The sequence below is a fragment of the Odontomachus brunneus genome, unplaced genomic scaffold (genome assembly GCF_010583005.1).
Source record: "Odontomachus brunneus isolate Ranch 3 - 2012 unplaced genomic scaffold, Obru_v1 Obru_scaffold_078, whole genome shotgun sequence".
Lineage (NCBI taxonomy): Eukaryota > Metazoa > Arthropoda > Insecta > Hymenoptera > Formicidae > Odontomachus > Odontomachus brunneus.
The window spans coordinates 1,470,785-1,483,612 of NW_022639528.1; the positions used below are offsets into that span (position 1 = coordinate 1,470,785).

At 41.0% G+C, this 12,828-nt stretch overlaps 1 protein-coding gene across 1 annotated transcript in view; it reads right to left on the reverse strand.

Annotated features, from left to right (window-relative positions):
- Nucleotides 1–534: 534 nt before the first annotated feature.
- Nucleotides 535–12,828, reverse strand: part of LOC116847452 (ATP-binding cassette sub-family G member 5) — a 21,907-nt gene continuing 9,613 nt past the window's right edge. Inside the window, exons 2-8 of the mRNA XM_032822462.1 lie at nt 6,925–7,049; nt 5,995–6,260; nt 5,458–5,679; nt 4,560–4,842; nt 3,141–3,646; nt 2,195–2,661; nt 535–1,614 (exon numbers count right to left, since the gene is read on the reverse strand). Of these exons, the coding sequence (XP_032678353.1) occupies nt 1,018–1,614; nt 2,195–2,661; nt 3,141–3,646; nt 4,560–4,842; nt 5,458–5,679; nt 5,995–6,260; nt 6,925–7,037 (2,454 nt within the window). The 5' untranslated portion in view covers nt 7,038–7,049 and the 3' untranslated portion in view covers nt 535–1,017. The remainder of the gene's footprint in view (nt 1,615–2,194; nt 2,662–3,140; nt 3,647–4,559; nt 4,843–5,457; nt 5,680–5,994; nt 6,261–6,924; nt 7,050–12,828) is intronic.

A 12,828-nucleotide genomic window follows, 5' to 3' on the forward strand; every position in this document is an offset into this window, starting at 1 on the left:
GGTATTTATAAATTAAAAGCATTTCTCTTGGACGTTTATTAAAATCGAGGTCAAAATATTAGACACATCATGACTGACGATGTTGCTTATCATTGAAGCGATAAAATTGGAATATCACATGGTAAAAAAAATTTTGTATTTGTGTGGAAATTGATACATGCAGAAGTCCTCTTGTTAAATTTTTAATATTAACACCCGTGTGTTAATTTAACATATTGTCCTTATGTCATGTTGAGTTCATGTTTCTAATTTTTACGTGTTAAAATAACACAACAGTGTTCAAGTGTTACATTTTTGTGTTGACTTTCGGCCTATTTGTATTGTTTGTTCGCATATTTTCCTTGGATTAAATTAACACGAAGATTGGGACGGATAAATTGGAACATGTAAAACATATTGAATTCAACACAAGACTTTCTATAACGCATTTTATACCGCGAGATTGCGCCGATCTAAAATCATAGACCAATAATTTCAAATAAGTTTCAGAGATTTTTCTGAGCGTATAGAGTCACAGAGGATGGGCCAAAATTGTTCGTTTTATAAGAAGGTTTATTTCATACGATTACAACATTACGTATCGGTTAAGACAATATACGCAGCAGTATTAAGTGTGTTTATTTGCCGTCTACAACGGCAGCCTCCTATTGTACGGGACGAGCGTCTTCTCAAGCTTTGTACTCCGCAGTACCGCCTCTGTCTACCCTGCGAGTCTCTAAAGTGCGTCCCTTTAAAAAATCGCAGCGAGATAGACGCGAAGACAAGACTTTACGAGTGCGAGTGGTTCAAGAGAGGAAATAGAAAACGGTAGGCTATACTGAAGTCCACAATATTCCTCATTATCGAATAAAACAGATTCTATCGTCGAAAATATTCTCGAGGCGTCTTCTCTGTCGTAACAAAGGAGGCTAACTAAAGACACGCAGGCACTTATAGATCGACCTTCGTGGCACCCGGAAGTGTACGGTCTCTGGACTCTGCCTTTCGCGAAGACGCGATTTCCTTCGACCCTCGCGATCAGGGTTTGTTCGGGGCGCTTCTGGGCCTCTTTGGGGTGGCGTACTTAATACACAAGAAGCCCAGAACGATCAGCACGGCTACGGCGCCCACGCCGATGCCCAGCCACAACTCCCCACGCACGTTCAGCCTGTCGAGGGCGATCTCACGGAGGGCTAACGCGCCGTCGGGAGGTTCGCAAGCCGCCTGGATGATAATGTCCTGCCTTTGGATCTGCTTCGGCTTGCAGTTGGCCAGTTTGCCCATGCTCTCGCTCTTGTGCAAACGCGGCAACAGCAGCGACAACGACCACTGCATGGGGCTGATCTTCTGGTACCACGACGGCAGATTGTCCATGTGCAACGCCACGCCGCCGGACAGGGTAGTCTCGCCCACCACGATGCCGGCAAACAGTGCCGCCAGGTACGTCCATTTGCACACGTGAGCAAAGAACACGCAGACAAGGTGCTGTAGCATCAGGTACAGCAGGCCGACGGCGAGGTAGTTCCACAGAGACGTTAGGTTCTCGTCCGGCACCATGTGCAGCCCCGACATCGCGAACGCTGGCGCCAGGTATATCAGGTAGACCACGCACCAAGACGGCACGCTGCAGATTAGCTGCGAACGAAAACATCCCGCGTGACGTCGTGCCTGACTGGTCTCTTTGTCGATGTCTTTTTCTTGCAAAATATATCGATAATCTTCACTGCCTTTTCTTTTCCTCTTTTCTATTTTTAAATTTATTCGCGGAACAAGTGTGTTTGGTTAGATTAACTAAATTTCTGGTGGAATATAAACGATCCAAAAATTTTGAATGAAGTTATCAGAATTCTGTTGAGATTAACAAGATTTCCGTTTAACAGAATTCTATTCAAGTTCAACTGGAATTTTCTGGTTCGCTTATATTTCATTAATAATGTTAATCCAACCAAACGTTCTTTCTGCGTATAATCTTCTGTTTTGCATTCTTAATATTTTTTTAATACATATATATATTTTTTACTAGTTGTGTGAGTTATAATTAGATATATGTTTCGATTGATCGCAAGTAGTTACACTTTTGATTAACTCACGCAACATGTCGCAAAATTGGACTGAACAATCAAGTGTCTCGAATATTTCGTCGCGATTCTCATTTCTCAGTAACTTTTCTTCGGTTCCTGAAACGAAATTCATGGTTTTCGCATGTCAAACTTACCTCCATGAGGATGTAAATAAATCTACCGTAGAGCCCGTCTCGAATGTCCCTTTCGACGTTCGGCCTGCTGTCAGCGACTTCGCACATCGCTAATAGACTTAAAGGCCAGAAAAAGATCCCCAAACTAATATAATGATAGCCTATTCTGTCCCTCAGATATAGATTCGACTCGCCGGCCACATCCCAGAATATTGCGCCGAGTAGGATACTGAGTGATGCTCCGATAATTATTTTTCGCAGCAATCGTGTCAATGTCCACGGTTGACTGTAGATTAACGTTCGCAATAGTAGCGCGTAGATTTGCATAAATATGTTCGGTCCGGATCTCGGCGGAGGTAGCGCACCAGGTGGCCCAGGATCGCTGAGAGGAGGCAATCTCGTCCTAGCCAACTCCGCTAGGTGATCTATCCTCTGCGAGGACTCTAACATCGCCTCCGCCGACAGGTCATCCAATGTCACCAAATCAACTAAAACAGGCAAGTTAGTCGATGAAGTTAAGTTGAAACAAAAATCTTGTTTCCTCAATAACGCATATTATTCATCATTTCACTAAAAGATTCAAGCGGAATATTAGTCGCCGAAATAAAGAAAATGTGAAAATACATGGAGAAAAGAAAAATTGATTTGTGGAATATAAAGTTTATTTCTGTGTAAATAAACTTTATATAACACAAATAAATTTTCCAATATTTTTTTTCTCAGTGTAGTCTGAAAATTTAACTTTGTTGTTCTCTTCTATTTTTTTCTCTTCTATTTTTATTAAATTTATTCACGGAAGTGAAGTATTTTTTTAATTTAGTCTTTTTTTGCGAAGTATCGCTCATAGAATCGCTGAACGTTTTGGCACTCTTGTACGCACTTGATTGAATGATACCAACCACGTATTACAGCAGAATAGATTCACTGCACGTTACTTATAATATCCAACTCAATTTATATTACGTACGATAGTAGTCGGACGGATTCTTGAACGGGGGGCAGGGGAACTCGGCGAGCGCGAAATATGGCAGCATGTCTCTTCTGAGCCCGGAGTACATGATTCGGCCGCCAGACGTGAGCGCGACCCTCGACACCATCGTCAGGATCTCATAAGTCGGCGGATGCAGGGTTAAGATGACGAGCCGTTGACCACGGCTGGCCCATTGTCTCAGGTATTCGACCAAGAAGAAGGCGTCGAAAATATCCAGACCATGCGTGGGTCTGTCCAAGGCAAGGATGTGCGAGTCCTGGAGCAGCCGACAAGCGAGAGCCAGGCGCCGGGCTTCGGAAGTCGTAAGGGTGTTCACCAGGCAGTGCTTGGTCGCCTCCAAGCCGAGCTCCTGCAGAATCGCCTCGGCCTCGAGCGTGGTGGTGTTGCTGCCGCCTCTTAGCAGCATGTAGAAGCGCAGGGTCTGCTGGGCCGTCAAGCCGGGACTCAGGCCGCTCTCCGTCGGTAGGTAAGCGACGCGAGATCTGTTTTTCGATTTCAATGTTGTCAATTGAATGTTCCATTTCGCGTAATCTCTTAAAACAAAATTATTCGATTACTTATCAATATTAGTTTGAATTGCACTAAGGCGTTCTATCGTCTCATTTGATAGAAGACAACGGTAATAAAATTCGAAGACATTTTATTTGTCTTTTAATAGAATTTTTACTCTAGAAAAACGAATTGAAATTGAATTTATACACTTTAAAAAAATTTCCGGGAAGTAACGCTTCGTAGAATGAACGAGATACCAAGAGTATTATTCACGTAATACGCGATGTTGGAAAGTTATTTTTCAAGATCACGCGAGTGAGTCAACAATCGCAGCCGCAACAATTAGATGAACAATTGAAGTGATAATTGAATAATAAGTACCACTCGTTATTCAACTTATTACGGCTACACGTAAATTTGCATGCTAATACGTTCCCTAGTTACAGCAGGCTAGTTATAGCCTGTTTCGCTAATGTCGGTTACCGTTAGCCGCGGTTAGCTAAAACTTCCTTCTCCGACTACGTCATAGCCGGTTTTATGATCTAGAAAGGAACAAACCGATTACCGATGACTTGAGGCCAACACATACTGTCAGAGGTACTCGGATAATACATGTAAACTTTTCACCCAATTATTCTGATTCATCGGCGATAAAGATGTCGACATTCCTGCGCTATAATCGTATATCGCTGGAAACAGAAGACTTAACCGACACGATTTCATCTCTTCACTAAAGATTATTTTGTATATTCATGTTCTCCGTTGAACACAAATTTCCCGGGGCGGTTAAGACAGCCGTTTATTCTTCAAAACCACGTTACCAATTGCGCAATGCACACGTGGTGCAGTTCAGTAGCGTGAACTGCAACAAAGCGCACATGCAGGAAGAAGATTAGAAAGTACCTCAGAGTACGTGCCGATACGGATCTTCCATTGAGCAGAATATCGCCTCTCTTGATGCGCCTTCTGCCAGCAATCGTCTCGACAATTTGCGTGCCTTCTTTCTCAGTAGTCGCCATGATGGCCAGCACCTCGGCGGCGCCAGCTTCCAGGGTGATGCCACGAAGAAGCGGCAACCCGTTCGAGCCTGATGCCTCCACACCTCGCAGCTGTAGGTGCGGATGCTGCAGACACGGTACGGGTCTCAATGGCAGCGCGTAACCTTCCGGCCCAAGAATACCATGCCCTGCGAAACAGTCGTGCGGTTTCTCATACATCCGACGTCCTGATCGTTCAAAATTCACAAGATTCGAAATAAGGAAAAGCTGAGTAAAGTAATCGGCGCGTTAGGGAAATATTTCAGGAGAAAATTTTCATATCGAGAACAAAGAAGATTTAAGATATAAGCAAGAGTGATCATGAAACTTTAATTTTTTTGCTGAAACTATATTAATATTATATACTATATTATATTATATAACTATATTATATTAATATATTCTACAAAATGAGAGTAAAATCATATCTTAAAAAAACAAAATTAGTAACGAAAGGATTAATATACATAAAAACTGAAATCCTAATGTCTTTAACTAGCAGAAAATGTACAAAATGCTACTTGTAGATTCTAAAAAGATGTCCTCTTGGCGAAGTAGTAGGTTAAACAGAATAAAAAAGATCGTTGTACGCTTTAAATTATCAAGATAGGCGTTAAGTGGAATGTTGAGGTCAAAGCAGCATCAAAATTTCGACCTCGAAATATTCTGAAAGCGACGCAAATGTTTTCAGTTTCAATCTTGTTAATGCTAACGTACATTAGACGCATTTGACAGTGGTGAATTTGCCATTTAATTGATCTCACCGTGTGCTATGTATCCAGGATCAATCGGTGCAATGCTGTGTCGGCGATTGGTCCTCATTGCGCTTTGTAGAAGATTGGCTTCGCTGGCGCTCCTCAGCCTCGGATGGTCCCTCGCCACGGTCAACTGAGAGTGCGCCTGCTCCCTCGGCATGGCGTGGACGTGCCTGAAGTCCGGGTCACTCCTAGCCGAACGCATAACTGAAGTCGTATGCATCGGAGCACCTGCGCTCAGAGTATGACTGGTAAGTAAATGATGACCAGACAGTGTTTTCTCTACATCCCGTGTAATTGTATTCCCGAAATATCTGCGTAAACTGCACCATTTGATCCTGACATACGTGACACAACAGTAGCAACGTAATTCATTGAAAGTCTCTGCGACTCGAATCGAATTTTATTCAATCTGTTCTCTCTTCTCGCGCAACCAGAAAAAATAAAGTTCGATAAATACATTTGATAACGTGGAAACGATAGAAGAACAAGACATTTTCGTTCAAAGACTTTGAATGTTTCCTCGATCGTGATTTGTACGCGTACCTGCATGCGACACGCGTCGTCCTTCCTCGCTGGAGTCGTAGCCGCTGGAACCGTCGCGATTCCGCGAGCTGGGTGGCAGGACGCGCGGCAGACCGAATTTCAAGTACGTATAAGAATTGTTGGCCAGCGGGCTCTTCGGCCCGTATCGCGGATGCCGCAGTATGCTCTGCACCGTGGAGTCGCGTAGCTGGAAATTCCCGTAGGGCAGCGGCGACTTCTCTGCGGAGCCAAGCGCGGAGTCCGTGAAGTCGGAGTTCAGGTTTTGCCTGCGGAATTGCGGAAATGCATGTATACATGCACGCGTACATCGACATTCCGCCACGCTTAATAGCTCCTCCTTTATGCGCGGTGAAACATTTGAGGAAATGCTCAGCCGCGGATCCTCAGTCCTCGAAAAAGGACTCGCGAGAACGATTCGTTGCTCACACGTCACGGTATTGATATCTTTTTGTCGACATGATTGAGAATTATACAAGAACACAAATAAATAATGAGATATTATTCCCCTTGATAATCACAATATTGAACGTAGAAGAGTGGGATGAAGATTTCCGCCGGGGAGAAGTCAAGCCCAGCCTTCTCTAAGATTTTACATTTGCAGAAAAGCATGTACTAACGCGCTAATAACGTAATAAGAATAATAATAATAATTATAATACCAGCATACAATAGTAATTAATATTAATATCTCTTTATACGAATAATACCGTTAATTGGAGAGGAAGAAAGAGGACACGCAAAGCTACGTAGTGAAGGAACAAACTCGACGGGCCATTTATTCCACGTAGCAAAAAAGATCGCGCTCCTGCATTCGCTTTGGTGTTCCGCCTCCGGCGATTTAGATCGGGCACCGTACGTAGAGAGGAGAGGGGAGGGGGAGGAAGATACGTGGATTATACGCTTCTGCCTTAAGCAAGTACAAGTGCTCACCTGTAAATCGACCATGCGTGCAGATCCTCGCTAGCCGGCGGCTCGAGGCCTCTGGTATCCAAGGCTCCCGGCACCGAGTACCTCCTCTCCAGCTCCCAGGCTTCCGAGCCCATATTTTCCGGTGACTGCACAGATCATAGACGGCCGCGTTTAAATCCACGCGAATTAATGCAAGAAGAGCGTGTCATCTCCTTTTATTTTAATTACAACGCTTTAACGCCGCCGAGCGAGAAAGTGTAGCAAAAAAGATCATGTGTCTGCGCGAAATTCACGCTCAGTCCAATTACTGTCTCGACGACTGGAGTAATCGTCATTTTGCAACCTGCAGTCGTGAGAACGGGTATTTCATGTCCGAGTCACCCGGAGTGGAACGAGAGGAATGTCTTGGTATTCGGAAAAATACCGTAGACGGAGGAAGGGAGAGGGGAGAAAGGAAGCTCGCCTGTGTGAAGGAAAAGAGAAAAAAATCTTACCGTCAAATGCGCGCCGAGTAAAAATTCGAGTATCATCTCTTCGGCGTAATTTCGCGCGGGACGTGCCTCTCTAAGCCACGGGATAAGTGCACGCTCGTCGAAGAAATAAATCGACCGCGGGGAATTTTATAAAGAGAGGAAGAGAGAGAGAAAGAGAGAAAGTCCTTACACGCGCGCTGGGGAAAACCTTCAGACGCTTGGTATGAATTTATCGCTATTGCGCCCGCGAGGATGTCCGCGTGTGATCGGATTTATTGCGCAACAAGTCGGGAGGAGGTTGTTATTAAAGCCCGCGCACGAGGAGGAATTTCTTTCGCGTTTATCTCGCCGTGTACCTTCGGCCCGTCCTGAAAAGTCCCTCAGGTACGTGCCTACGGCCGACAATTTGACTCGCAAGCAAGCGCCGAGCAATTTCAAAGGCGCGCCGATTATTCGCGTGCGCGACTTCGCCGGTGGAATGTCGACGCAAAGTTCTTCAACGGTATAAACCATGCTCAAACACAGACGTGTCCGTCATCGCGCATACGACGATTTCATAACTAATTTATGGCCGCGTACGGTTCAAACGACCAAAAGAAAATAAAAAGAAGACAGAAACGAACGGTGAGAAAAGGAGAGGGAGAAGTCTCTTGGGATTTAAGACAGATGTTAGATGGCATCAATCATTGCGGTTTTAAGATATTTAAATCACGAATCAGCATAAAATGTACACTGAGAAAAAAGTGTTTAACATTTGTGACTGCAATTACACGGCGAAGTTATTACAGTCGCGAAAGCAATTTTTGTAGTAAGTGATGTTTATAATTTCAATGTGAGATAAATCACACTGTTTCATCTCGGTTTATACTAAGAAATAAAACGTCTAAAAAATAAAGAATACTTATTTGGGGTGAGTGCTCATAGCATATTTATTTAAAACTCAATTCATTTATTTGAGTAGAGTGAACAATTGCTTTCATGAAAGTTAAAGTTTTCTTGAAGTTTTGAAGATATGTATATTTTTTATTTGAAAAATTATCTTACATGTGTAAGTAAATATATGTTATTAGCCCATCGAAATATTTACTATACGGAAAAGAAATATTTGCTAATATATGGACAACTAAAAATATTAACTGCAAGAGCAAATTTTCTTGTTTTCATAGTAAAAGTTATTTAGTTGTGATAGCTAAAAGATTTATTAATATATATATATTATATTTATATAGCATAATTAAATATATATATATATATATATATATATATATATATATATAACTATATATATATATAAGTAAACTATATATATATATATAAGTTACATATATATATATATATATATATATATATATATATATATAGAATAATAAAAGCAAGAAAATTTGTTTCTGCAATTAATATTTTTAGTTGTCCATATATTAGCAAATCTTTTTTTTCCGTGTATTTCTTAGATATTTTTCTCTCAGTGTAGTGAGACAAATTAACATCCGAAAAGATGTATTATATTATTGTGATAATTTTGAAGATTACATTGTAACGTTATAACGTTAATACTTGAAACGATAATACGATCTTCTCTTCCATCAAATGTGAACAATCAGATTTTGCTGCTCGATGAATCTTTTATTTTCTGCCATTTCTATCGCACTCGCAAACGCGGCGGAACAACTTGCGGACGAGCAGCCGCCGCTTGCAAAAATACTCAACGAGATATTTCTCATCTCTTGTAAATTACGGCATGATAACATTGTGCACGAAAGAGAGAAAGAGAGAGGCGCGATATCTCTTCTCTCTTTAAAATGTAAATTCGACTCTCTTTCAATAAAGACGCGATGCGCACATCTCCCGACCCTTGAGATTCTTGCCGCCGATATAGAGCCGAAGGTGGAATCAGCATCGGCCGATCGGAGTCGCTGGCCGTTCGGCGAACAAAGGAGAATAGTCTGCGAATTTTATCGCGATGTAGCAAATTGTTCGTGGCCGCGTTCGATCGTTCGTAAAGAACGGAACGTGCGCGAACCGCGGCGAGCACATCTTCACCAGCGAGCCGCGCCGTGCAGGCCTTGCCTGCGCTTGTCCGCTAACATTGTTAAGTGTCTATAAATATCCACGTATTTTCGCATATCTTTCCGTACTTGCTTTCCATACTCGATTATTTCCCGTCCAAGGCGCACCTGTCGCTGCTGACGCACTCTCAGACCGATTCGCGAATCGCGAAACTCTAAAGACTCGTCAACAGTACGCGGAATAAACTGTACTTCTCTTACTTGAGAGAAATACTTCCGATGTAAGCAGGCTAGAGTGTAGACATAAGCGAAATAGATTATTTTTGTTTCTTACTTCATCTTATACTCCAAGTTTGTATTGTGTACATATTGTGGACGAGCCTTAACCCTTTGAGTCACAGTAGGATTCTAGTATTTTATCTTCTATGTATTTTCTTCATTTTTAGTGATTTTAACTAACTACTCTGTAGACAGTCGATTATATTAATACTATATACTATCATAAACATAAGGAACTAAAAATAAATAAAATATAATTCGAATATTTAGTTTTGTTAAATTATTATAAGCAAATAAACGTAGAAACACTTTTTTTAGTAAAAAATTATTTTAGAGTTAACCATTAGGAATCGACGCATCAAAACATTAACAGTTTATTAACAATATTTTACATTTTCTTCAAAATTTTCTGTAAGTCTTACTTTTTTCAATAGACTGTTTAAATATTGATAATATATTTGCTGCAAGTTTCTTGCCAAAAATGCAAATATCTCTTTTTTCATATCGAGAAAATATTATCGTTATTTCGGAATAATGCTAAAAGCGAGATTGCTAATTTTGAAAACTTATGATCGTTATATTAGACTCGCCACTTCGAATTTTAACTTTTTGACGTCAAATTCTTAATCAATAACTCCAAAATCGCCCATACGTCAAATTTGAAGAAACTTCACCATGAAATAAGATGTGTGGCTCAAAGGATTAAAATGTTCGAAGAGACGTCATGTCACGTAACAGTTTAAAATTGGACGCTAATGCGAATGTTTTTCTTACGTGACTGATAATACTCTCGCGAATCTCAGCGCGAGCGGCGAGCTTCTTCGCGTTTCATGAAGCAAGCTGACAGGCGTGATGATAAAAATCGTGGCGCGAATAGCAATTGACCCGCACGCTGGAAATTAGCTTCTGTGATAATGTCGTTGCGCATAACAGCACGCATAATGCACATGTAATTACAGAAACCAGCGCGGTGAAATATCAAATGGCTGTTGCGGAAGCTACCGGAGCGATTGGATAGATCAGGTTCTAAGTACCCGAGAAATCGGTGAACTCCGGTTTTACATATCTCGCTTTCCTTTTAACTCGTATTCTAAATCGATCGCATTTACGAGCCGCCAGACGAGTAATACTTGATCATTTTCTTGTGTAATCGCATGCACATAGACAACGATAACTTGTCGGGCGATCACATTACATCTCGGACTTTCTCTGTGTACATAATGTTACATTCTTAATTTATCGTCTCTTTCCGAGACTGTTGTAACAGGAAATTTTCACTGGCCGTGTACACACATACATATAACTTCGCCGATTTTACAAGGCAATATTTTGTCACTTGACTTTGGCCTTTATTCTGAAAAAGTTTTCCTGTTGGTAAAAATGTCTTTCAAAACATAGAAGCCTTCTGATTGGCTTACATTTAGAGATATTTTTGCTGATAAAAGATAGAGTTCAGAACAAGGACTTTCGTCTTCATGTTCTCTTATTCCATTGCTCAATTCTACCTTTATATTATCTTTTATTGTTACCTTTGTTATCCTGTTGTCATTATTTATTATTTTATTTTTATTATGTCTATATTTGCAAACTGCATCGATAATAGGAACAGTTGCTACTATCAACTGATTCTTTTAGCGAGATTTTACTAATTGCAGTGCTATACTTTTAATTGAACTACTAATTATAAATATAGCATTTCAGTGAAGAATACACTGATTGTACTTTAGAGAGTATTCGTCTAGATTATATACTCTGATTTTAATTCTGGGTCTTCACATATTACTTTTCTATTTCAGTACTTCGCGTGGAACTTATTTTTACCATTTACTGCCTCATTCATTGGTCCGTATTGTTCATTACGGTTCTCGTCGCGTTCAAGTCAATAGTTATCAGAGGCTTGTCAATCTCATCACCGTTATCAGACACGCTCGCGCTCGTTGTAGCGCCAGGAAGGCACTCGTACGGGGATAAATATCGTCGGCCTTCGCACGGAGACACGTGTACGCCTGTCTCTCGAAGGAAGCACAGCATCCCATTTAACGGTGATGCCTGCGACCTAAAAACGCGCACGCAGCACCTGTTTCATTGCCATTGCCACGGCAGCTTTTAATGGCTTTTCGCGGACACGTTGTATTCGCGCGTATTCGACGCCTCACGCGCGCAAGATCCGTTCTCCGTACCGGGTGGCCGTGTAACGTACATTCTTCCAGTGTTGCAAACGCGAAGATCAATTTGCACATGACAACTTTCAATTACGGTAACGTTGAATTAATTCGGTAGAATTAATTCTCAGGGCGAATCAGTCGTATTTTCAAACTACGCGGTTTCAACACTCAGAAAAAGTGTAATCTCATCCCTAACGGAATTCTCTTATATATGGCATCGAGAGAATTTTTCTTAAATTAATAGAAAAATGTTCTAAGCAAAATATTCTTAAAGTTACATTGAGAAAAAAATATTTGAAAATTTATTTGTAAGATATAAAGCTTATTTCTGTGAAATAAACCACAAATAAATTTTTAAGATTTTTTCTTAGTGTAAGGGAATTTTGTTTTTTATATGCAATACAAGACTTTTTCTTAATAGAAATTTCTTTTAGTAAGAGGGCATTCTGCTTTAAGTAAAGATATTCCTCTTGATTCAAAAGGTGAAACAGTTAGAATAATATCTAGTAGATTTCCGGTTGTTCTACTTTATTAGAAGAGGAATATTCTTTCGGTAAAAATGTTCCCTTAGAATATGAAATTATAGAAAATAGCATTTTACTTTAAAATAGCATTTAACTTCCCTTTTTTTTTGAAAGGAGGATATAAAGTACACGGCGCTCCCACATATTTGCAGGACGTATAACGAGGAGGATTAATTAAAATTTTGCATTACGTTCCGATCAACAAATCGTCGTTGCTAATTTTACGAACCAATTAAAACCACCTCCGGATGCCGCGTATCGCCTTAATGAATTTCGAAGCAAGGGTGTGCCGGTGGAATACATTCAGTGCGAGTGCGAGAGTATATCGGATTATCGAGGGAGGTTCATCGATGATTAAATTAATTAAGGGCGGCCCCGCCTGTGAGAGAGATCCGACCTTGTTTTTTCTCTCTCTTTTTATCTCTCTCTCTCTCTCTCTCTCTCTCTCTCTCTCTCTCTCTCTCTCTCTCTCTCTCTC